The 26203-nt window shown below is 43.6% G+C and overlaps 1 protein-coding gene across 4 annotated transcripts in view; it reads left to right on the forward strand.

The window, feature by feature from the left end:
* The window catches only part of SV2B (synaptic vesicle glycoprotein 2B), a 66158-nt gene that overhangs the window by 24535 nt on the left and 15420 nt on the right, over positions 1-26203 (forward strand). For all 4 annotated transcript variants that reach the window (XM_033070578.1, XM_033070576.1, XM_033070579.2 and 1 more), the window contains 5 exons: positions 10553-11401; positions 21765-21945; positions 22530-22681; positions 24500-24633; positions 25393-25482. In XM_033070578.1, the coding sequence (XP_032926469.1) occupies positions 10918-11401; positions 21765-21945; positions 22530-22681; positions 24500-24633; positions 25393-25482 (1041 nt within the window). In that variant the 5' untranslated portion in view covers positions 10553-10917. The remainder of the gene's footprint in view (positions 1-10552; positions 11402-21764; positions 21946-22529; positions 22682-24499; positions 24634-25392; positions 25483-26203) is intronic.

Genomic DNA, 26203 nt, shown 5'->3' on the forward strand with positions numbered 1-26203 from the left:
GCAGAGGCTGCTGGGAGGTGCAGGAAGTTATTTTGTCTCCATCAGTGAGGAGGTTGATCATGGGCAATAACTGATGGTTTTTTATCAGTACCTGAAGCACCACAGTCACATCCCACCTGGGACTGGGGATGATGAGGCATCCTGGCCACAGCAGGGTGGGAACACTGGGCAAAGGGTCATTTTGTGGCACAACACTGGAAATACTTTGGCTGCATGGATCCAAAGGAATGGGGGTTCAAGGCAGAAAGGGGGAAAGCACAAGAGCATGGGGTACTGGGGGAAAACAGGCACAGCAGACCTCAAGGCTGCTCTGTTAGGTAGAGGCAGGAAAAAGAAGGAAAGGGGTATTTAATACGGATACTTGCTCAAATGAAATCCCTCCTGAAAGAAAGCAGTACTTAGAAATCACTCAGGGTTTTTCTGCTTTCATGACTCTGTGTCACTGGAGCAAATCTATTCATCACAGCCATGTATTAATGAATTAGTTAATTAAGCAGCTCATTATTTAATAACTCAGGTTGGAAATGTGATGAAACAAAAATCCCCTTTGTAGCCAGAGGCACATCTTTGCCAATAAGCTAAGCAGTTTATAGTTAATCAGGGATGTTTGCTGTCTGACACAGGCAGAATCTGCTGAATTGCAAGCAGTTTATTTCCAAGGTTATTGCTTACAGTCCTCTCTGGGAGCTCGTCAGGGCCTCCAAGCCCAGGAAGGTTAAACCTAATAAGCTGTCCAAGGGCAAACACACCTAGAAATGCTCAAATTCATGAAAGGGCACCAGGGCACTGTTGTGTCTGCATAAACATCCAACTTCCTGTTGGTTTATGCTGCCAGGTGCAATGCTGATAGAGAGGCTGCTTTATTAATAAACAATAAAACCTCAAAGATTCTAGCTCATTATGATATTTTAAAAGACAAAGAAATAGCAGAAACCTGTGTTGGTTGTTTGGCTCTGATATGGCTCCCCCAGGTGATCTTGGGAAAACTCCTTTATTTGCATCTACCTTGGGACATCTCTAAGTATTACTTGGTGTCCAGATTGGGATTGTTGCCTCAGCTCCTCATTAAGGAAAATGTTTATGGGAAACAAAGCTCTCCTTTATCTTGGTCATCATGTGGAAGATAGCTGAGTTTGAATCCTTTGAATCCTGGGAATAAATCCTTACCTTTCTGGTCCACAGGTCCCTGGAACAGGGGCACAGCACACAGTATTTCCATTTCCATGCTCAGACACAGTTTTGGTCTCTCTCTGCCTTGAGTCATGATGTACAAAACAAACCTGAGAATTTTCCCCATCCTTTGATGGGACTTGGGAGCACTGCAGGCTGCTTAGGTACTGTGGTGATGGGAGAGGAGGAGAAGAAGAAATAGAATAGAATAGAAGTTTAGAGACCATGAGTAATTTCTCAGCTAAAAAAATTGTTAATCTCAGTAAGATGGCCAAATTCCAGCTCAGACATATGCATTCCTAAGTTTCCTTTGGGTAAACTATCATTTCCACAAAACTCTGGCACATAAAAAGCAGACACTCCTCTCCCACCAGCCCTCCTGCTGTGATTCTCCTCCATCCTCCATGGTTTTGTTCTTTTCCCCTTCACCACCTCCCTTCTGACTAAGCTCTTGACTGCGACTTCTCTCTGTGTTTGCTCCTTGAAGCCAGTCTGTTCATTATTTATTAGCTCCCATCCTCTTACACCATCTGTCTCAACTCATTATCCATATTCAGCTTGTCAAATCGACCTTTTATGGCCTTTCTCTGGAATCCTAATGTGTAGTCTGTCCCTCCTTATATAGATATGTGTTGCTAAGCTGTTGCTTTCCAACTCCTACTGTTAAACATTCCTCTCTGTATCTTTCTCATGAACACCCAACTTGCTAGTCTGTGCCCCTAACTTCAGAAAAGCTGTTTATTCTGCTTGACTGATGCTTGTTCCTTGTTTCATCTGCTGCATGTTTGCTGTGCCAGCTTGCTGTAGCACACACCGTCCTGGATATGACCTTTAAAGCATCTGCACCAAGAGAGTATCAGACTTTGGGGTATAATCTCCCTCTAACAGTCTGGGGGACTTTCTGTCCCTTGGTTCATAACATAACATTGGGGATTACAAGCTGAATTCAGCCCACAGCCACCTTGCTGTGAGTCACCACCACCACCAGATAAGGCAATGGCATTTTAGTGTGCAGTGTGCTGGAAACCAGAATCTCCCCCAGTGAATGAAAAATGGGAATGAAAAAATGCAAAGGCATTGGAGCAGTGCAGCCAGATTCTTACTCAGCATAAATCAGGTCAGTTCAATCAAACTACTGAATTCCTTGTGTTCATACCCCATCCATCTCTGCTTCCAAATCCAAGGGCTACTGTAAATGCTTCAGCTTCAAAGACAACAGTTTCTCCTCACTGAACATTGTGTAATGCAGGACTCTAGGATAAATAATAAAATAGGTATTTTCTCCTGGTGGAAAAACATACACAGTGTGCACCTGCCCAGGAATGTGTAAAACCCACCACAGATCAATAGAGATTATCCAGAAGCTGTAGGAGAACTTCAGTTCAATAAACACTGTAGCAGGGAATTTTGAACTAAAACGCTTTCTCTAAATAATTAATCAGGGCTGCTTGTAACACACTAAATACTCCAGCTCTGGTTTCCCTGCATTTCTTGATATACCAGGGCTGCATCTGCACCAGTGTTTTCCAACCTACAGTGTGGGAGCAGTGAATAAATGAGTCCTGTCCCAGAGACCCTGGCAGCATCTTTGAGCAAATCAATGTTTTTTACACTGCACAGAGGACTTTTACCCTCCATGGTCCTACCTGTGCTGTAGGGGAGCAATCAGTAAGTGCCATCTGCTGAAAGCCAGATAATTTCGAGTCAATGACTTTCAAATATCTTGCTCATCTTTACAGAATCTGTGGCACAGATAGCTTGCTTAACAAGCTCCATGGAGAGTTTTTGAACCTGTGTTACATATCTATCAAACAATTTCTTAATAATAAAAAAAGTTTCAGGAGAAACTATTTTTTTCCTTAGTTTTCACTTAATACGGTGCTCTCCTCTGAAGCTACAAAAAAAGACACTTCTTTTTCCACAGTTCAAAGCAAATTATTTTTATAGGTAGGCTCTGCTACAGACTTTGATTTTTAAATCTCTTGCTGCCCAGACCCAGTTAGCCTCCTGTGTTTGCAGCCATAGTTAATTGTTGTAGCCATTAACACATAATTTTACACCTGAAAAAACATATAGTGACATGCCCTTTCATGTAGTTTTATTGTCTTTGATGGCAAAGTAGCTTCTTTTTGCTTCCAGCTACCATGTCACTGAGTAAGAAAACTAAACTCATATACCTTCCTTGATTTTTTTAGAGCAAGAGCAGAAAAGACACCTCTGGCTCTGATATTATACTGGCTCTGATATTGCTCCTGTTGCAATGGGTTTTCAGCCTGGCACTGTGATATAGTCCTCCATCAAGAATACTTGATGACCATGATTTCTTTTGGACATTAATTGCAAAGACAAATTTTACTTCCAATCTTGTGAGACTGGAGAGGAATCAGAATGGAATTTTTTCCCTAGTGATACAAACAGTGTTCCTTTACCTGTCTAAAATCCTGTAGAAACTTGCATCCCAAGGGCTGATCTGTGTTTTGACAAAAAGAGACCAGGTCTTCAGCTGATTAAATCACACAGATTCACTGGCCAATGTTCAGATCTGAGATTTCCTCCTGGAAATTCCCCAGGGACACACTCCTCTTCACCACCATCCATTGGAATATTAGATGGAAGGGCAAAGGAAGGAAGGGGACTGCTGAAGACCTGCAAGAGATGTGATCTATTTTGATATAACCACCCCCTAAAATAATGTTCAGTCTTTGGTGTGGTTTGGGTTGAGTTGGTTAGGTTGGGTTGGGTTGGGTTGGGTTGGATTGGATTGGATTGGATTGGATTGGATTGCGTTGCGTTGGGTTGGGTTGGGTTGGATTGGGTTGGATTGGGTTGAGTTGGTTGGGTTGGGTTGGGTTGGGTTGGGTTGGGTTGGGTTGGATTGGGTTGAGTTGGTTGGGTTGGGTTGGGTTGGATTGGATTGGATTGGATTGGATTGGATTGGATTGGATTGGATTGGATTGGATTGGATTGGGTTGGATTGGATTGGATTGGATTGGGTTGGGGGTTTTTTTTGACTGAGTGATGTCCTCCACAGCCAACTTCTTCCAAAAGTGTTCTGAGGTCCTATGCTCTGAGACTTTTCTCCTGTTATTTTGGCAGTGAAAGAGAGATGCAAAAAGCCAAGCAAGAATAAATAAGGCTTAGGGCTGATCTCTAACAGAAATGGCACCAGATACATTTATAATCCTTGGATGTGAAGGCAAGAGCTACTGTTATTACAAAGCAATTTTTTTCCACAGTTTGTGGATCAATAATATGTCAGGGCTTCCATCTTTCCCTGGCCATTTCCTCCTTTATTCTGAGCATAGTTTGGACCATTAATCTCTGTTCTTCCTCCTTGACTTCTGATTTCACTTGCTTTCTACCTTTTAGTATTTGAAGCCCCCTCATTTCCTTTTTCTACCTCCCCTCACATGTAAATTCTCTTCAGATCCTGCTGCTTTTCCCTCTGCAGGATCCTTGCCAAGAACCCAGCCTTGCCATCTGTCCAGGAGAATGATGATATTGCTAAGCTCTCTTCTGGATGTTGAATTGTGTGGCTGCAGAAGCAATTTTAATGTTAGCAAAAAAACCCACTAAAAAACCAAGAAACCAAAAAACCAACAACAAAATCACCAAAAAACTCCCCAACAATAATCAAAACCCTGTGGAAGAAAAGCCCTTTTCTGCCTCACAGAGGTCAGATACTTTTAGTCATATGCATATAAATAGCAGGATTACTTTTCCTATATTGTATTTCTCTGTATTGTCTTCTTAAAGGTATACCTGAGATAGTTTTGCATCCATGAGAGCGTAATCAGAGTCCCTGTTACAATTTTTGTTGATAAGATATGCAATTTCTCCAAACCGGAATTCTTTAGGGGGAAAAAATCAGTTTTGTTTAATGTTTGTAATAAAAAATGGATCGAGCAGCTGACAGGATGGCATTTCTTAAAAGAAATATTTTGTTTCACTTTGAAACAAATCTCCATGCATTTCCTTTTCTTTTTCTTTTTCTTTTTTTTTTTTATGCCAATGAAAAGGGCAACTTTATATAGTATAAGGTGAAGAATTTATAATGGACTTCATCTGAAAGCATTTCTGTTGTGAATTAAGGGATTGCAGTCTAATTTTTAGAATTTTTTAAATTATTAATATAATTTATACTAGTTGGAAAGAGGGAGCTTTTCAAAGTTCTCCTGAGGTGAAGTACCATTTTTCTTAGTTTAAAAAAATTAAAATGCTAGACTGCAAGACTTCATTGAAAAGCTGACAAAGAATTGGGAGCACTTTTCCTGAAGCTGGGAGCACAGAGACCTCTTTTCCCCAAATTCTGGTTTATTTATGGCTTAAGGTTTGGGGGACACAGGTTGCCCATATATGTATATATTCATATATTCATATAATTACAGCTGCAAGGGATTCCCACCAGAGGAAAGTTGTGCTGTTCTGATCTGGGGTCTGGAGGGACACAGAGATGCCAAGAAGCCAAGGGACAGAGCCCAGGGTACTCAGCCTGTGACACTTCATCCAGCAGCACAGGAATCATTTATTGCCACATTGTCTGACAATATTGGTGTCATTGCCTGAAACTCAGGATGCTGCTCCCCTGGGAGCTGAGGTTTGTTAGGCACCTCAGAAATCTGTCCCTTCGTGTGTACAAACTGATCTGTTAATTGCAACCTCATTAAGAACCTGAGACTGGAACTTTACAGAAACCTATCTACATAATCATCTTTCTCCTTTCAGTGAGGAAAATTTCTTCTCAGGATTTTTTTTTACAGTCATCTTTGTGACTGCAGAATGTCCTTATGGTCACTGTAGGATCTGGGCACCTTCCCATTGCTGTCAGCAGAAAGCAGCACTGGGGGTGAGGATGTTTTGCAGGAGGAGTCGTCCTTCAGGCAGAATATTAAACTGCTCTGCCATCTGTTTCACAGGGATTATTCTGGTGAATGCTAAAAATCCCTTGAAAGCATTTTTATAGTGTCCCTGTCCTGCTCCTTCTCCTTAGTGTTCAAATAACCTCTCCCTCCTGCTGTTGATTTTGGGTGTTCTCCCTTTCTGAGCATGCAGAGACAAAGGTGCTGGGTGGCAGCTCCCAGCCTTGGCTCTGTCCCTGCTGGACCCACATCATGGATGTGCATTGTGCATGGATGTGCATTGTGCATGGATGTGCACTGTGCATGGATGTGCATTGTGCATGGATGTGCATTGTGCATGGATGTGCACTGTGCATGGATGTGCAATGTTCATGGATGTGCAATGTGCACTGTACATGGATGTGCACTGTGCATGGATGTGCACTGTGCATTGTGCATGGATGTGCAATGTTCATGGATGTGCAATGTGCATTTATGGGTGTGCACTGTGCATGGGTGTGCACTGTGCATGGATGTGCACTATCCATGGATGTGCATTGTTCATGGATGTGCAATGTTCATGGATGTGCACTGTGCATGGATGTGCATTGTGCATTTATGGATGTGCATTGTGCATGGATATGCACTGTGCATGGATGTACACTGTGCACTGTGCACTGTGCATGGATGTGCATTGTGCATTTATGGATGTGCAATGTGCATGGATGTGCAATGTTCATGGATGTGCAATGTTCATGGATGTGCACTGTGCACTGTACATGGATGTGCATTGTGCATTTATGGGTGTGCACCCACGGCTTGTGCTCCCACAAAGCAGCATCCTCACTCTCTGCTTCCAGAAACCCCATCAAGCCCCAAGGTGCAATATTTCATAAGAAAACCCTTCTCGTATCTGCCCTGCTCACTAATTCGACATGATTTCTGTTCTCTGATGGGGCTCAGTTCTCTGACAAGCCCTGGGCTCTCTTCATTGAGTACCAGGCACAAGAAACTCTCTCTTCTCTGCATCTCCTCCAAGCTCTGCTGCCCTCCAGCCCCCAGTTTATCACCTCAGCATGCCAGACTGTATGCCCTCTCAGAGAGGCAAATGCAGGTGTTAATCTGCTTTTTTTAAACATCCCTTTTCCCTTTTTCTATTATGAGGATATCCAAGACTTTAGGTTCCTATTTTAAGTTGCAGAGCTCAAATGATTGAATTCCTGGCTAAGTATGCAACATCTGAGCTAACTAAAGAGCTAAAGAGTACAAGAAAACTGCAAGATGCGTGGTGTATTTTAAAGAAATGAGGGAAGGATCCAGAATTCTGATGTATTCCAGTTTCTGTGTCCAACACTCAGTTTAATAGGCTGTTTTGGGGGTACCCAGAATGCCCCTACAGACTCTGCCTTATGGAGCCCAATGTTTGTTGTGAGTTTAAACCCCACTTGTGTCTCAGAAAGGGAACTGGCAGTTTAACAGGGCCAAGGGTTGTAATTAGAATAATTTAAAATGGAAAAGAACTGTAAGATCATTAAGTCCAACCACTGACCCACAAGACCATAACTAAACCATGTCCCCAGGTGCCACATCTACCTGTCTTCTAAATACCTCCAGGGGTGGTGACTCCACCACTGACTGTTCCAATGTTTGACAACCCTTTGGATGGTGCACTTTTCCTAATATCCTGTCTGAAACTTCCCTGGCACAAGTTGAGGCCATTTCCTGTTGCTTGTTATCTGGGAGAAGAGACTGACACCCACCCTGCTACAATAGGCTTGGTGTGATGTGTAAATTTGTCTCAAGCCTTCATGCATCACTGTGAAGGGTAATTATAGCAACCCAAGCCTGCCATCTTTATGACACATCATGATTTCACATCTAAATGCTAAATGGGGCTGTTAATGAGTGAATGCAGCTCAGCTTGAGTGAAAGGGTGTTAAAGAATCAGGTCTGGAGTGAATCAGCCTGTGCATATGTGGCAAGGAAAGAAAACAAGTGGTGTGAAATACAAAAAGTGTAGCATTCTGAAGTTACAGCCTGCCTCTCTGCACTGCCCCTTCTCCTAGGGTGATCCCTGCAAACTGAATGGGAACCCAGTCACCATTTTTTGCCATGACCTTTTCTCTGAATCACATGTTCCTCCCCATACAGGTGACTCTCACTGGTCTGTGAGACTCATCAGCTCATGTCATTATTTCTTAGGCTGCCCAAGACGTGATTCCATCTGGTAAATGCCAGTCTTTGTGTGTCAGTGAAAGAGCCCAGATGCTTCAATAGGCTTTTTCTAAGTTTGTGATCTTTGGTCCTGTTGTTGTGGGAGGCAAAGAGCCCAGCTTTAAGCCTCAGTATCTTTTAAACAGAGAACAAAAAGATTTCCAGCACTTGGTCTTTAAGAACATACTTTTACCCTTTGAAAAGAGAGATAAGGTCTGTGGAGAATTGCAGTCTGATCAGTTCTGCTATTGATCATTAGTGTTATTGTTACTTCGTTTCCTAAAATGAGTTTTCAGTTCAGTTCTGTAGCAACCAGAAAGGGACAAACACAGTGAGGTCACTGTGCTTCCTGCTCCAACTTTTGAGGTCGCTTTGAAGCATGACCTGCCAGCAGATGATTCTTAAAGACTTCCAAAGCAAGGCCTAATGTTCTTTTGCACATATTGTTCTTTTGTTTTTTCTCTTTAAATAAAAGGCTCCTTCCCCTACTTTTCAAAGGAAAATATGTCTCTGTGGAACGACATTTTACTGCCTTGGAGAACACGATGTTCAGTCATGACACAAATCTTTGTGTAATCAAGAAAGTTACTTCAGGACTGGGAGGTTCTGAGACTCAAAAGTAATTTGGGACTTTTTTTTAACCATTAAAGGTAACACTCCAGCACTGAAACAAGAGCTGTAGAACTCACTTAAGTGCTTCTGATGGTTGTCAGATGTAATAACTGCCCTGCATATTAACAGCTCTGGTGCCAATGCAAATACTTCTCTTTACTACTCCCTGCACTGTAGACTCCTGGTCATTATACCTTGATCAGAATGCCTTTGGCATTTTTAATTTTTTAAATTGCTATTATTGCTTTATTGATTGCTCTTTTTGAGCCCTGGAAGAATGCCCTGTTGCCTTTTTCAATTGGTGCAAAATGTATGGTATGAATCAGCATGAAGAAAGGGAAGAGGAAACACGTTGAATGTAGTGACAAATAGCAGAGGGCCAGAGAAAAGGAAGAGGTTCTGGCAGGCTCTGCAGAGGCTGTGTTGTAATTATGGGCCACAAATACATAGGTAGGTAAGCAGAAGTGCAGAGGAAGTTTTTATGAAGTTTTTTGGAGCAGCTCCATGAACAGCACAGGCAAGGCATGGCCATTAATCCATGCAGAGAAGTCAGGCCCCTGCTCCTTCCTTACCCTGAGCATTTGGGCTGACAGAAAATCCCAGCATTTGCAGCAGGAGTGATGCCCCTCTGAGCATTTTGTTATAGAGAGTGCTACTGAATTTCTCCTCTGAAGTCATTTGAGCTGCATATAGCGCTGTTATTTACAGCGTGTGCGTTTGCGTGCGCTTCTATAGGTCAACTGACTGTGTAGGTAACAGCACCCACACATCCTCAGGCTTGTGCCTGCCTATGTCAATCCATACCTCATTTACACTTTATTTAGGCAAGTAGCTCAAAGCTTAAAGCAAAGTCCACGTTCTGTGCATGCCTACGCTGTGCTGGCTGCTCTGGCGTGACTCCACTCCCTTTCCCATGTGCTTCTCCTTCCAAACTCTGTGTCTACAGCTGTGTGAGGCAGGGGAGCACTGGAGAGCCAGCTGGCTGGAAACTGCCTGGAAAATAATGGAAATCAGGTGTCCAGAAGGAGTATGTGTTTAGATGTGTCTTGACTTCCCTTGGTTTTCCCTGCAGACAGCAGTGATTCTGTATGAGCTTTGTGTTTTTTGCTCTCTGTGAATATCACCCCCTGTTGATGTTTAGATATGGGGAGAACAGAGCTTGGTGTGACTTTTGGTGACTTTATCTTGGCAGACACTGCATGCCAGTTGTGCATCTGGCATACAGATGGAGAGACACTAGGGGAAAAAAGAAGCCAATAAATAAAATTAATGTGGGGACCTGGATGAAAATGAAAACCAAGATCATATTTTGTCTCATTATGATGCTAGCCAGTTGTAGGGAGCAGGGATGAGTGTACTCTGAGGAGATGGGTGGAAATATATTTAGCAACCTGAGAGCTCTGTTCCAGCAACCCAGCCCAGTGCTGTTCTGCTCTCTGTGGAAAGCAGGACCACATATGGGAGGCAGGACTTCCAGGAAAGACAGAAATTGGGACCACATGGTACTTGGCATTCTACTTTGGGTTCCCACTGAACTCGGTACATTGCAATGCTCTGTTTTTTCCTGAGGCTTTGGGTTTTGATGATGCAAAAACATTCCTCTGTTGCCATATTTTTTCAAAGGACGAGCATGTATTTAAAATATTGGGCATTAAACTCAGTGCATGTGTGCTTGCAAGCTTACTGCTGTCTCATTGCTATTGTTTCCTCTTTCTCAGGACATGACCTTCAGCACCACAATGAATCAGGAAAAACCTGTCAAATCCTCCTAGCTCCCCGGCTGTGCAATTTGCTGTTCCTTGCTGTTCCCCAGACAGCAGCTTTTCTCACCCAAAGCACGGAAGCCAGCAAGTCACAAATGACAGCTGAAAAGTGAAGCATTACCAAAAGCTGCTTGAGACTCTGTCAAAGAGAACCTTTATATATAATTCTCCTTCCGAGGCTGGGAAGCTGTGCATCCCATCACTTCCAGAGAACGCAGAGAAGATATGTTCAAGTAACCAACACCAGAAACTGTACAAATCCATACACACTTTAGAATACCCACACAGTGACCTGCAGCATTTAGAACTCTTCGTTCAGGATGGATGATGGGTATAGAAACACAAACCAGGTCTCAGATGACTACAGGTACCAGGATGGCAACTACGAGGCTCCCAACGACGGCTACTACCGGGGCGGGGAGGAGCCCGCGCAGGAGGAGGATGCCCAGAGTGATGTCACAGAAGGCCACGATGAGGATGATGAGGTCTATGAGGGGGAGTACCAAGGGATCCCACACCCAGATGACATTAAAGAAAAGCAGAAGAAGCGAGGCCCTGCCATGGATGATGAGTACAGAGACCGTGCTGACCTCATGGCCGAGAGGATGGAGGATGAGGAGCAGCTCGCCCACCAGTATGAGAACATCATCGAGGAGTGCGGCCACGGACGCTTCCAGTGGACTCTCTTCTTTGTTTTAGGATTGGCACTGATGGCAGATGGGGTGGAGGTGTTTGTGGTTGGATTTGTTCTTCCCAGTGCTGAGAAGGATATGTGCTTGTCCAGTTCCAACAAAGGGATGCTGGGTAAGTGCCACTGGCAAACAGCTCTTCTAAATGCAGTGAAAAACAGCTGGGAACTTTTTTCTAGTGACCAGCTGATTTCAGGATCTTCTAAAGACTTGTTCTATTGTATGTCATGCATATTCATGTCTGGGTGGATCTGACTCAGGAGGGGTTCCCATGAGCAGCAGAATTGTACCAGAATGTGCTCTGGCCCCAGTGAACAGTCTGCAGGTCCACAGGGCAAAACTCCAAGGGATGTTCAAGGACAAATAAGGGAAAAGTTAAAGGTGGATCTAGTGATTCAAAATTCAAAGCTGTTACAAACTACAGGTTTTCTTTTCTTTGGCCCAAAGTCCCAACTGGCAAATCAACCATGCAGTCAGTTCCTTCTGCCTGCTAACTTCTCACTTTGCTCATATGTCCTGGATCAGATGTAGTCAATGGAGGTTTCTTTTTAGGTCTGTGGAATTCAATTAAAGTGCAGCATGCAGATTAAAGCTGAGGCTACTGGCAGCATCCCTTTTGCATCACTACTGACATCTCCCTGAGGTCAAAATACGAGGCTTAGTTATTGGGAGTGAGACTGAGTGGAAAGGTTTGGATGAACAATATTCTCCCTTGAACAATAGGCAAGCCAAATTCCACCAGCCAAAACAGCAAAGCCCTCCCAGATCTCCAAGAATCAGGACAGGATCCAGCATGGTCTGGAGTGAGAGCCAGCCACGCAATAGGACAGAGCATCTGGAAGGGAAATAAAATAGCTCTTGGAGTAACTGCTTGAGCAGGGAGACCGTGTGTCTTGATGGACACGTACTGGGGTTGCAGGGAGCTGTCAGGGATTGTAGGTCATACATGCTGGCACAGAAGCCCTGCCCAACACAAAGTAAATGCAGATTTGGGACTAGACCCCAGCCCTTGACTTCATTATGTTTACATAATTTTCGTGTGACAAAGGCAATAGGTAATTATCCCTATATAAACCTCTCTCCTTGGTGTGCTGAGGTCATATTCACTTTTCTGTTTCTCCCTTTTTCCTTTGAACTTGAGGATTGAGACATTTCTTTCTATAATTAGCCAGGTTTGTACTGACTTTTGAGCCTTAAAGAATTTAGAAACTTTTTTTTTTTTCTTCACAAACCCCTTAAAAATTCTAGCTTGAAATATCTCCAGTTGGATATCTAAAAGCAAACCTCTCACAATTACATCCTGATTTCAAAGGGACTTTGGAATTCACCAGCTCCCTGTGGGACACAAGGCTTGGTGTCTTTTCAGTGATGAGACCTTTTTTGAAAAGCAGGTCATTTATTTTGGTGACTCTGTGAAAGCTGAGATTTTCTGAAACTCTGACCCCATAAATATCTACCTCTGTATAGCTCAAGCTCTGGCAGGCTCCTGAATGAGAAAACTTTAAATGTCACAAGGAAATTTATCTTTGAAGTATTTCTGGCCCAACCACAGGTAAAAATGAACACGAAATCTCCCCAGAGATCGTGTTCTGCTTTTTCCAGCTCAGTATTTGCAAGGCTGAAAGTTCAGGGTGTTCTGATAAGCTCTGAATAAGCAAGGAGACATTTGGGTTCGTATCCAGCCCCAGCTCCAGCCTCCTGCGCAGTAACAGAGCTAATCTGGGACTGCTAATGAGGGGAAGAGAACTCTTCTTGCTGCCTTTCCTGCCCACTTCCAAACACAGCTTGTGAGAACCTGATCTTGCAGAACAACTCCTGTCCTTAGCTTGTTTGTTTGGGGGATCTGCTGTCAAAGCTTGTATTCAAACTATTTCCTGACTTCATTATGAGAGGTAAAAAAGAATTTTTCTGAAAACAATAAAAGCTGGTTCATGTTAGTTTGGGGCAGGGAGGAGAGTGGGTGGTTATGGTAGCATGCAGTTAGTTGTTATTGACTGGTGGTGTACATGGGGGCAGCTCTCTGATTCAGTCCATCTTATTTGTTGAACACCCTTTCTTGTCTGCTGGACATTTCTGTGCTGCAGGATCTGAGGTTTGTGAGAATGAATTAAGCATGGCTTGGAAAGCCTTGCATTGCACAGCAGTGCTCTGGTGTGAGTAGTGAGCACCCAAGGCATCAAGAAGAGAGTATGACCAGCCTGGGGTGGGTGGGGGGCTGCTGGAGGGCATAGGAAGGGAACAGTGCAGATCTCTGGGTCTGGAGAGGGGAAGGAGACCTTTCTGCCAAATGAAGGTGGCAGCAGCAGGGATGAGGGTGTTTTAGGTTTGACAGGCAGCAGGGCAGTGCAGGGATATGAGGTGTGGGTGCAGCCCTGTCTCCAGCACAGCCTCATACCCCAAATACTGCCCTGCAAGAAGGTCTCGTCTCTTTTCTGAGCAGCTGGGGCACAAAGACAGCAGGTATCAGCTTCTCAAGGGGAAGGCTTAGGAAGTGCTATTGATGAGGACAAGAACAAAATCATCAAAATCTTTCTTAGGATAGCTTCAGCTCCCATCCACCTGCAGCTAGGAAAAAAGGAATCTCCCACACAGCTCAGAGTGTCCAAGACAAGCTCATGTCCCTCTGTGAACCCATTCCCTTAGTGGTCTATGGCAGTGCACATTGAGCAGGGTTCAATTAGAGATTGATTTGGTGGCAATGAAAGAGCCTTCACCCCAATTTCTAATGTGCAGTGACAGTGTGCACCAGTGTGTCTGCACAGGATGAACAGGGGGTGATTGGAGCAGGCACAGCTTTCCCTCAAGTTATCACATGGTTTTAGGGAAGCAGGGATATTATCCACACATGGGCTACTGCCCCTTGCCTTATCCCCATGTGCCAATAAACATCTCCTGTTTATTCCCAGGGAACCAATTATCTCCCCTCATCTTTGCTAAGGAAACATAACCAGGTTTTCCCAGGAGCAGTTAAGGTCACTTCCAGGCAGCTGCTAACATTTAAAACACACAAGGTCTCAGCCATAACAAGAGAGCCCTGGAGGGAAAAACTGGGAAATAAGTCAGGTGAGTAATCAAACTCCAGCAGAAATAGGAAGGGACAAATAAGAGAGATAAAGTAGATGCCTCCTAAAGACCAATTTAGTGAAGTTCAGCTTCTGTTAAAAGGACATTTTGCATTAAACACTCTGCATATTGCATATTTTTTCTCCCTTGGAAAGCAGTCATAGGAAAATATCTAGCAAACTATGGCCAAATTATGCAAAAATTGCAAATAAACAGATGCCCACAGTGTTTCATGAAATGTGTGAAATGGATATGACACATCTTAGAAAACGTTTACATTTCCTTCTGAAAATAAACATCTCACCATCAGATGCAAATTAACAGCTATTTTAGCCCTGAATATCCCAAGTGGGACAAAACACGTATTTGGAGTTTTTCAGTTATGAGAAATGCTATTTTAAAGAAGATTTCAGGGGTATTACAAAAATAAAACCCAACAACAAAAGAAGAAACAGCAGCATACACATTTTAGCAGTTTTGATTTAATCAAATTTTAATACAAGTTGTTAAGAATAAGTTTGGTAACATATAACAACATTATTTTTATATATGCATTTGATAAATCAGCTTTGCTGAGCTTTCATCATCAGTAGTCCAAATAATAATTCAATTCTTAAATTGAATATTCCTTCTCAGTATGACACAGCCTGTTGGAAATATTTTTTTTTAATATGCCAAGGATAATCAAAAGAGTAATAAAAATTGTATTTTTGTATTTGCTGAAAGGCCCACAGTACAATTATTTGGAGAAATAGCTTATAAATATACATCTTTACATGCTATAAATCACTTCTTAGAGGACTAAATATTATGTTTGCAAGCACAGAGCAGTAAGTACCAAGAAGTATAAAAGATAATGACATAGTAATATTTTAAACTTCTTCACATCCTGCATATAAAAAACTCGAGGCAGAGTTAAAGCATCAGCCCTCCCAGATCCCAGAGCTGCAGTTGTGTTATCATCATTTCACAGTTCACTAAACTGAGACAAGGAAATTTTTAAGGGCTTTGCCCAGGACTGTAAAACAGCTACACTAAGACTGAGAATAAAATTGCTTTTTCAGGCTCCCTTCTCCTTTTTATGATTTAATAATAATTTTTTTAAGGAGAATATCATATTACAGACTCTTAACCTCATAATGCCGGATTTAAAAAAACCTAGGAAAAAAGATCCTATAAGTTATTATACTTTTATGTAGCAATTCAAGCTTGGCTGTGTGAGTCAGGTTAAATAGAATGTGTACAACATGCCTGCTTTTAGTTGTGTGAAGAGGATGTTTTATTATCAGCTGAGATAAAATCTGGTTGCAGCTTCTCATTGACCTGAATTCACCTGATATGACAGTAAATCCTAATCCCCTCTGCAGGGCTCAATGGCTTTTCTCCACTTCATTTTTTTCTCTGGCTGAGCACAGACAAGCCCAGCCATGGCTCCCTTGTTGTGCCATGGTTATTTTGGTTATTTGCTGCCAGTTCAGCCTGGTGAGACCTGCCCATGTCAGGTGTGGATTCCTGCTGCACATCTGCTCTCGGTTTGAAATCTCAGCCCAAGATGCAGCCCAAGGAGCAGCATCACCCTGTGCAGTAGGGGAAAAAATAAAGGTGTTTTTGTGATTTGAGAGCACCCCACATTTTGTGTAGGTCTGTTTTGGGGATGAATGTCTGTGTCCCCATCTGTGAACACTGTGGGAATTTCATTTGATGTGTTCCAGCCTCAGGAGGGTTTTGTTGGACAGGAGAGGATTTGTTTGGCCTCCTCTGTGGAAATCTTTGCTTTGGCAGAGGGGTTGGGTGGATAGAACCAGATAGTCCCATGAATATTGTGGTGCTGGACAAGCCCTGTGGGGAGGTGGGAGGCTGGCTGAGCATCAACACCATCCATGGTGAGCACAAACACCAGCCATGGTGAGCACAAACACCACCCATGGTGGGCACAAACACCAGCCATGGTGGGCACAAACACCAGCCATAGTGAGCACAAACACCAGCCATGGTGATCACAAACACCACCCATGGGGAGCATCAACACCATGCATGGTGAGCACAAACACCACCCATGGTGAGCACAAACACCACCCATGGTGGGCACAAACACCAGCCATGGTGGGCACAAACACCACCCATAGCGAGCACAAACGCCAGCCATGGTGAGCACAAACACCAGCCATGGAGAGCACAAACACCAGCCATGGTGAGCACAAACACAAACACCAGCCATGGTGAGCACAAACACCACCCATGGCGAACATCAACACCAGCCATGGTGAGCACAAACACCACCCATGGTGAACATCAACATCAGCCATGGTGAACATCAACACCAGCCATGGTGAGCACAAACACCACCCATGGTGAACATCAACATCAGCCATGGTGAACATCAACACCACCCAAGGTGAGCACAAACACCACCCAAGGTGGGCACAAACACCACCCATGGTGGGCACAAACACCAGCCATGGTGAGCACAAGAGGAGCACTGCCTGTCCCATGGGAGATTCCCTTCTCAGTGCCAGAGCTGCTGGCTGTGGAGGAGTCTCAGTGCTTGGATTAACCAGCAAGGAGAGTGCAACAGGACCAGCCTCTTGTTTGACTTCCATTTAAAGGTGAAGTTGATTCATGGGGAAAGCTTCAATAAGCCTACAAGGAAGAACAGATTGAAAATTGCAGGAAGAATGGGGAAAAAAAGGCTACCAGCCTTCAGCTCATCCTCTGTCAAGACCCTCCCTTGTTCTGGGATATCACTGTGGTACAAGAGTCAGCACTATCACTACCTTATTCCTCTATTTCAATTACTACTTGGATCCTCTGCCTTGCCATATCCATCTCCTAAACTCTCCAGACCTGACTCACAAAGTTTTATTTGTGTCCACAAGGTGCCTCTCTAACACATTCTACACCAGTATTTCAATTTTGGTTTTATTACAATTTGAACTACAAGATATATATGGTCCTAATTATCTTCTCTTGTCCAAATGCTTTCTCTCTTCAAGAACCTCTTTTTTTTTGCTGTAGGGCTGTACTGGTAGTGGCCTGGGATTGAAAGGCAGGTAGGAGCTTTCCCATTCCTGTGGTTACAGGCTCCATGCAAACCAGAGACAACCCTGGCCCCAGGCAGCCTCCTCGCCTCCCTGACAGCCCCAAGGACTCTGGGACTAATTCTTCTCTGTGAGACATTTGGTTTTTTTCTCCTCAGTTTTTCTATCTATTCCACAAGTCTTTGTCCTGTCTATAAAAGGATTTTTTTTAGATGTGCCTCTTTTTTAAGAACTTTAATCCCATTAACTAACAACGAGAAAAATTCATGCTTGTGGTGCAGATTTAGGTAAACCATGAAATTTTAGGTTTTTTTCTTAAACCTGTAGAAGTTTACTTTTAACTATATTGAAGTAGTAAAAATACAGTTTAGCACACTGAGAACCATAAATTGTGTCTACAGTATATTCCTTTCCTTATTCCTAGAACTTCAGCTTTTAACTTCAAATTCCTGTCTAATACAGGGCACACAACTTCAGTGAAGGCTAATAAATTTATTAGTGTGAAAATGCTAAGTATGTTACCCCTTTTCTAGTGGGAATAAGCCCAGTCAGTGGTCACATATTTTCCTTATAACTTCAGCAATGGATGAGTCATAACCCAAAATTTATTCATAGAATTTCAGCTCTCTGGTTTTCCACCACTTTTATGGGAGGCTGTTGCAGACTTTCCCACAGGCATTCTTTATTCTCCAGGATTTGTGGAATAGCCTGCAAATAATGGCTTATTCAGACTTGCCCTTAACATTTCATCTGAGCACCTTATGTGTCAAATGGGAAGCTGATCCCTCCTAGCACAGTCTAGGTCTGTGTGGTTTGAAGCCAAGTTTAGAAGTGAATATTTTTGGTGCAGACCATTGTAATGTTGTGCTGTAGGATATTTGATGGACAGGACCAGCCCAGCATAAGGAATACCATTTTGTGATCACTTTTCTTGGGCCAACTCTCCTTAAAATTTCCTTGATGTGAGCTGAGCTAGGTAGCAACTATCACAGTGTCCTCTGAAGACTGTCTCCCTACAAAGAGGCTGCTTGAGTAACTTCCACTCCTCCCTGGGTCCTTGTCACCTTGTTGTCAATCCAGGACACAGCAATCTGCACAGCAGACTTTGTTCTGCACCCTGGGTCCCGAGATCCATCAGCTGACAGAGTGTTCTATAGCAGCTACCCCAAAGTTTTAATTATATTGGCCAGAACATGCAGTCTTCACCAAAAAAAGATCTCTCCATGATAATGAAGTGTTCTGTTGATTTTGTTTCAACCCTGAAGCACAGATTTCCATAACCAGGATCCTTCCCTCAAAATCTGGCTAAGTAGAGAGTCTCTGGTTGTCCCTGATATTTTCTTTTCTACAGATTTTTTATTTTTTTAAATTTCTGGGGGACCATGAATCAATTGATTTGTCATATACAAAAACTAATTAAAGCAACATCCTCCAGATGAGTTTGTGACATTGACAGCTCTGCTGTGATTTATCTGCTCACTGTTTGATGGATGCTGTGATGCAGAGATCCAGCCTTCCCTCCTTTCACAAGTCTGGGCTCCCAACTCAGAATCAGGGGTTTGCTTACAAAAAGCAGCTCCACTTCTTGATGTCAAGTTTCAAGCACTACCACATCCTCTGCTGAGCCCACTCTTCTCCTGGCCAGAGAACAGGCTGCCCCTCACCAGTCACTGCAGTAAAACACCAGCTAGAAGACAGTAACAATCTCCTCCACCTCCTCCTGACCTGGGATGTTTTCTGTTACTAAGAGGATTTGGATGAACATCTGCCATCCAGGGATTTTCTCCAACCAAAAAAAAAAAAAACCAAAAAAAAAAAAACCAACAAAAAAAACTTAAGTTTGGCAGAACATTTTTTCTTTCTCATCAGGGTCTGGCAGTGCTGGCAGGGCTCACTGTCAGATGGGTGGCTGTGATGAACTGCTGAGTGCATGCAGGGCTCATCATCACTTCCTTCCACTGGCTGCCATCAGAGCTGCTCCATTAAATGTGACTCAGGAGCCAGGGTAAAAGCGTTAGGCCATCAAGCACTGCATTAAGATCCTTCCTTCAGGAAGTTTTTGGACTGAAACTGTTTTTGCTTTGGCTCAGCCTTGTAATTTACACTTCACTGAAGAAGCTGGAGGTCAAAGTTAATAAAGATCCCAGATGCTGAGGTGTGTCTGTATTTTCTCTTCAGATCAGTACCTGAAACCTTTACACACCCTCAGATCACCTCACCAGGACAGCTTGGATCAGGAGGGTAGGGCAGGGAGTGCAAGGATAGGTTGCACAGAGCCACATGCTCATGGTGGAGCTACAATTGGCCAAATCCTGCTCCACAGTTCTGGTACAAAGGCTTTTCACAGACAAGAGCAGATTTTTTTGCCTTTGACACACAAATCCTGCCCATCAGACATCGTGTGAATTGAAAAGAATCACTCACAGAGAGGTGACCCCACTGTGGAATAAAGAGGTTTAAGAAATCCAAACTTTTCCACGTCTGATCAAAGTGACACAAGTGTCCTTCAAATGCTGCAATGGATCTCTGCTGCACAGCTTTTAATTTAGTAATGCATTTTAAATCAAGTGCAGGCATTTGCAATCAAAAGGAAGACAAGATCAGCTTCCAGATAACTCTGCATTAGCCCTTAGCTGGCTTTGCTGGGCAGCAGAGAGCTGCCTCAGCCACCAGACTGATTGTTTTGTTTAAACATTAATGAATTACAAACACATTCATTGCCACCTTGTTTTCCAAGTGTGTTTGACAGAACAGGACCTGGGGAAGGTGTTGGTACTCAAGAGAAGTCAAGCTTGGTTCAAGGCGAGGAATGAAGCTCCAAAGAGTCAACCATGCCTGAAAAATGTTTCTTTTAGATGTATTTCTTCAAGCAGTGAATAGGAATATTTCCTGTTAAGGCAGTGCATTTACCTGCTCAGCATCTGATGCCTTCACATGGGACCAGGGATGCAGAGAGCACTGCTGCTTTCCTTCAACCCCTGCTCAGCTGGGTCTTGAACCTGACATGTCCCCAGTCTCCAAACATCCTGAAGCATCATCCTTTTCCTTCAAGAGCTCCCTGCACTGCAAGTTCTGATTTCTGGCTAGCAGATGCTCTCCATCCTGAAATAGCTCAGCTCATCTGGATCACATCCAGCCATGGCCAGGCCCCATCAGGATCTCCACACAGGATTGTAGATTGTAGACACAGGCTGCAATCCCTTCAGTGGGGTTTGATATGATACAGGAGAAATTCTTGGGAGCAGCCTCTTGTACCTCTGTGCTCCCCAGGAAAAGCTGTGGTTGCAACCAATTTCTTCTGAACTTCATTTGGAAAGCAGATAAAATAAATGAAAAAATATATTCCTGGACTTTTGAGCATTATTAACTAGAGTTATTTACACTGGTACCTGCATAAAGCAAAAGGCAATAAAATCTGTGGCCCTTCTGCAGCAGTGGCAGTAGAAGAGCAAAGGACATCTGTCATGTTCTGCAGGAGAGTCACAAGCACAAACTGAGCAGGGTACAGGGAGACTACTCAGGGTGGAAACCCATTGTCTGCTACTCAGCCTGGCACTAAATAGTCATTGAGACTCTCTTTTGAGGACCCCATAGTAGAAGATCTGGTGAAATCAGGTTAAAAAGAGGAATCCACCTTAAGAATGCTAGAGAGAGAACTCTATAGAGCAAACTGTCCAGACGTGCCTTAGATTTTCCCTTCTCCTCAAATCTTCAGATCAAGACTGCACTCTTGAGTAAGCTGTCCTTTAGTTAGACGCCAGATCTTGGCTCAGTAATGAAGGAAGTAGCTGAGCTACATGAGGTGAGTCTGGGTAACAGACTGATCCTTTCAGATACAGATGGGAAAAGCAGAGAGTGAAAGAGAGGAAACAGTGCAAAGAGATTCAACCATGCTTCAGCAGTCTGCTCTTACTGCTTTCTGAGCATAAACAGCAGCCTAACAGAGTCTCCCCACACATCCTCCATCCTGCTGCACTCAGGGGGGTCAGAGGAGTTAAGACATCAGACTTCTGTTGTATTGTTGGTGGCACATAGCTGGGACACGTGCATCCTAAGCTGCTTATGCCTGGCCATTGCTTACGTGCAGGGGATATGTGAGCAGCGAGTTGGGAAGGAAAGAGGTGGGTCTGCTCAAACGAGGGTATGTCCATATTGCCTGGAGTGATGCAAGCTCTCATGAACAAGATGGGGAAATTGCTGTCCTGCCAATGGGCAGAGTTTCTGAGATTTGGGGTGGTTAGGAGTATCTCTACTTCATTGCACAGGATGCAATAGGACAGCACAACATCAGCTGCCACGTGGGCACTTTAAAATCTGCTTCTACACTGTGTGCTATTTCCACCCTGCTAACAAGCTGACTGTCTCTCTCACTTCCAGGCTTGATAGTCTACTTAGGAATGATGGTGGGGGCTGTCTTGCTGGGTGGCCTCGCTGATAAGCTGGGAAGAAAGCAATGCCTCATCATATCACTGGCAATCAATGCTGCCTTTGCGTTCCTCTCCTCCTTCGTCCAGGGATACGGATTCTTCCTCTTCTGCCGCCTTATCTCAGGCCTCGGGTGGGTACTGGTGAAGCTGCCCCCTGTCCTGGAGGAGCCCCAGCACAGCTGGGCAGTGTGGGTGTGTGGGGTGGCTGCTCAGGAGATGCATCCCTGGTACCCAGCTGGGATGGCATTGCCATTTAGGACAGGTGGCTGTTACCTCACCCTTGACCCTTAGAGCTGTGATGGTGGGAAAGTTTTGTTATTGATGTTCTTCTGGTACTGCCCAAGTTGTGCAGAATGTGAAAAATCCCTGCCTCCAATAAGACCCTCAGCAGTTCCCATTGGCTGCCTGTATTTTGCCTCCCTAAAATGAGTGATCATGAAATAACAAGAGAAGAGGTTTAAGTGAAGAGCAGGGTATTACTCTGGGTTTGTACAAACTGTACAGGAAATTCAGATTTTAGAGCATGAGAAGGATCTTGTTCATCTTTGATGAATGAGACCAGTCCAGACAAAGAGAGGTTTACATTTTTCCTCCAAGTCTCACTCCTGAGCAGCCCATCTGTGAGTGTGACCTTCCCTCATTGAACATGCAATCCTAACCACAAAGACATTGAAGAAGACTCTCATTTTCCCCATGTGCTGTTTTTTCTCCTCAGTATTGGGGGCACCCTCCCCATCGTGTTTGCCTATTTCTCTGAATTCCTGTCTCGTGAGAAGAGGGGGGAACACCTGAGCTGGCTTTGCATGTTCTGGATGATTGGTGGCATTTATGCCTCAGCAATGGCTTGGAGCATCATCCCACATTACGGTAATTTGTGCTTTTGACTTTCTACACCACCACATTCCTACACCACTACACCACCCCAAACCCTTGCACAGGTAGAGACAGTTCTTACATATCCCAGCATAAATATCACTGAAAATAATAGGTACCTGAAGTGCTCACAGGTCTCATAAATGGACTGTGTGAATGACTGGTGGCTACTAAAGTTGCAGATAGGACTGGATGGGGCTGCTTTCCATCTAAAGCCTCGAATACATCCCTCAAATTACACTGCTGGAGCCTGAGCTCTTAATATAAATGTCAGCTCAGCTCATTCGGGGAAAAAAAATGACTGAGATTATATTGCAAAAATTGATCCAGTTATCAAAAATGAGCAACTTTAATCAGGGAATTACTGGATGCTGTGAATCACAGCAGTGAGGACAGCAGATGTTCTTAGCCAAGTGTCCACACTGTCAGGGCTGTATCTGGTGACACACCTACCCAGCATGTGATGGGCTGAAGTCACTTCTGACTTCACCTAAACAGATGCAGGAGTGCAGTGGGTTCCCTGCCCTCAGCTGGAAGTGGGAATGGAAAAGTAGATGGGTGTAAATTGAAATTTTCTTGTGCTCTGAGAAGCAAAATACGCATGTCAAATGGAATTCCTTGTAACCTAGGAAAACACCAGAACCAAATATCTACTGGAAAAGATTAATTCCCCCAGTATTCAGTGACACCAGCTGTTTGCAAAATCCTGTTTGAGGAAAGTAGGACAGTTCACAAAACCCACAAAGGAAACCACTAACATTTACCTAGCTATCATTTCATTTTTAGCACATTTAAAGCAGTATAAAGAAATATTCATGCTTTTGATTGATGTGACAGAGACTGTTGGAAGAAATAGGCAAACTTACTGCAGTGGTGTCAGGTAGAAATAATTCTATTACCTGCAACAACATTTGCTTTTAAAAGTGCTTAGATATTTACATTACAATTATTTTCAGATGACTTTTTGATATTGTGTTTTTTGTAGCTTCTTTTTTGATTTCCAGTGTTCCACCTACTATTTTGGAACTTTGTGAAATCATTAGAACACCATGACTGGCTCAGATCAGACCTCTGCAAAATCCATTGCTTGTTGATTTCCTTATTATATGAATAAGGTTTTTATAGGAAAAAATATTTAAACACTCTTTATGAGATTTGAGATTAGGGACAGTGAATGGAGCAATGTAAGAAAATTATGCTGTACTTTCCAGTTCTTAGCAGGGAATAGCTAACTTGGTCAAACACCAGGAAAAAAGCAGGAGAGAGGGGTACCTCAAATGCAGGATTAGGATTTTGATGTTTTTAAGTTTGAACCCCATCTCAGGTTTTGTAGGTCTGAAAAATAATACACTTGGTTTCTCACTCACTTCCATGAAATGCGAAATACATATGTGATGTAGGAGATGGAAAGAAGCCGTCTCTAATGTGCCTCTCAGATCAGAGATTTAACCTTTGTAAACCTTTGGTAACATCACTGAGAAGCAATCAGTTATGGCCCTTATTCCTGTACCATTTTCCAGCCTTACCACCCTGCAGCTGCACAGAGCTGTTCCTATCAATGGGTGATTTCTAAACTCAAAGATAAAAGAAAGTTCTTAAAAGGCAGAGCCTGAGCATGTTCCAGTTTCTGTAATGAACATGGACTTGTGCTATCCACTGAGCATACCATGGAGCCTCCAAGAACCACCAGAACTAAGAATAGCAAACTTTCAACCTGTCCTCACATCATGCACAGCTGCAAAGTTCAGAGCTGCTTGAGCAGAGAAAAACTCAGAATTCCTGGTCAGTGTTTTTGCCTCTTGCTGTTTCCAGGCTGGGGGTTCAGTATGGGAACCAAGTACCACTTCCACAGCTGGAGAGTCTTTGTACTGGTGTGTGCTCTGCCCTGCATCGCCTCCCTGGTGGCACTGAAATTCATGCCTGAAAGCCCACGGTTTTTGCTGGAGGTAAGGTGATTCATCTCAGACCTTGCAGTCTGATTCAGCAGAGATGGCAGGTCCCTAATGTGTCAGTGCCTGTCTTTCTTTGTCCTGTCAAACACACAGAGCACAAGCTCAGAGGCAAAGCCACTGCTACGTGTCTACAGCAGCTCCACAGACTGCCTAAACCCCAAAGATTGCAGGCTGTGGGGTCAATCACTGATGATTAGTGTGGCACTGCCAGATGGGGTACAGAAGGAAGGGAGTGAGAGATGGGAATTCTATATGGCCAACAAAGGCACTTTGAAAACATGTCTTAGAGTTTGGGCATGGAACTACTGAGTGCTGGTGGCAGAGCAAAGGGCAAAGTGCATCTCACTGAGTAAAATACTTAAAGCTCAGCAATCTTAAGCAAGTATTCTGTGTCTCCACTTCACAGATGGGAAATGTAGCAATACCTAGTCCAAGCCTGCAAGTGTTTAGCAGAATTGGGATGAGAGTCCAGTTCTCGTCATCCATCTCCTCTTCTTTAATCTATTTTTAAAGCTCTATCCCTGACCCCTTTTCTGCCTCAGGCAGTTTTAGGACAATTCCTTTCTCCAGCACAGAGATGCTGCACTCTGTGAGTACCAACCTCACTTTCAGCTCTTCGGGTTTCATGCAGCCCAGGCTGTCTGTGTGCTCCTCCACTATGCTGGACCTCTGGAATTGCTTTCTCTCTGTGTGCTGATAAATTACAGAGGTGGGAACTTGAACCCTTGCTTTCCTTCTCTTTGGTGTTTTCAGATTGGTAAACATGATGAAGCTTGGATGATACTCAAGCAAGTTCACGACACCAACATGCGGGCCAAGGGCGAGCCAGAGCGGGTGTTTACGGTGAGCTCAGCAAAGCCATGGGCTAAGAAAAGCTGAACACACCCTCCTTAGTGCAGCACAGCACTTTATTCCTCCTCAGGATCCTTTCAATGTAATCTCTCCCCCAGCAACCAGGAAAAGGACTGTGAGAAACATTTTGTGGGTTTAAACTGAGATGCCAGTGTGTTTTTCCAATAATTACTCAAGTCTGTAAATTGCAGTTAGTAGTCTTCATTCCTGGTGTTGCTCTACATCCTTCAGACCAGTGATTTCTTAATTATGCACGTGCTTAATTGGCTTGCTGTAAGAGCCTAAAACAAAATAAGAGAGATATTAGCCACACAGGGGACCTGAGTCACCCTTTTCTCCATTCTGGCTTCTAATCAAAGTCTGATTAAATTTCACGTACTTTCTAATGAGCTTTCCAAACTCCACCTGCCTCATACCCAGTCTTTAATCTCTCCAAGGGAAAGTGGGATGAGTGGCTATTACTCATTGGTCTGCTGCTTGTTGTGAGAAAGGTCACATCAGCAGAGTCGTTAATAGTAAAATCAGAGGAAAGGTTTATGCTGGGGTTAGCTGCAAATTACTGTAATTCAATTGTAAAATCCTGGTGAGCCAGCCAGGGAAGAGTTCCTGATTTATTCTTTTAAAGATGAGAGCACACATGCTTTTAAAGGATGGGGAAAAAAGGAGATATACTTGTGTGTGAAGGATATTTTTGATCAAGAAGGAGAGCAAC

The sequence above is a fragment of the Catharus ustulatus genome, chromosome 12 (assembly GCF_009819885.2).
Source record: "Catharus ustulatus isolate bCatUst1 chromosome 12, bCatUst1.pri.v2, whole genome shotgun sequence".
NCBI classification, from domain to species: Eukaryota; Metazoa; Chordata; class Aves; order Passeriformes; family Turdidae; genus Catharus; species Catharus ustulatus.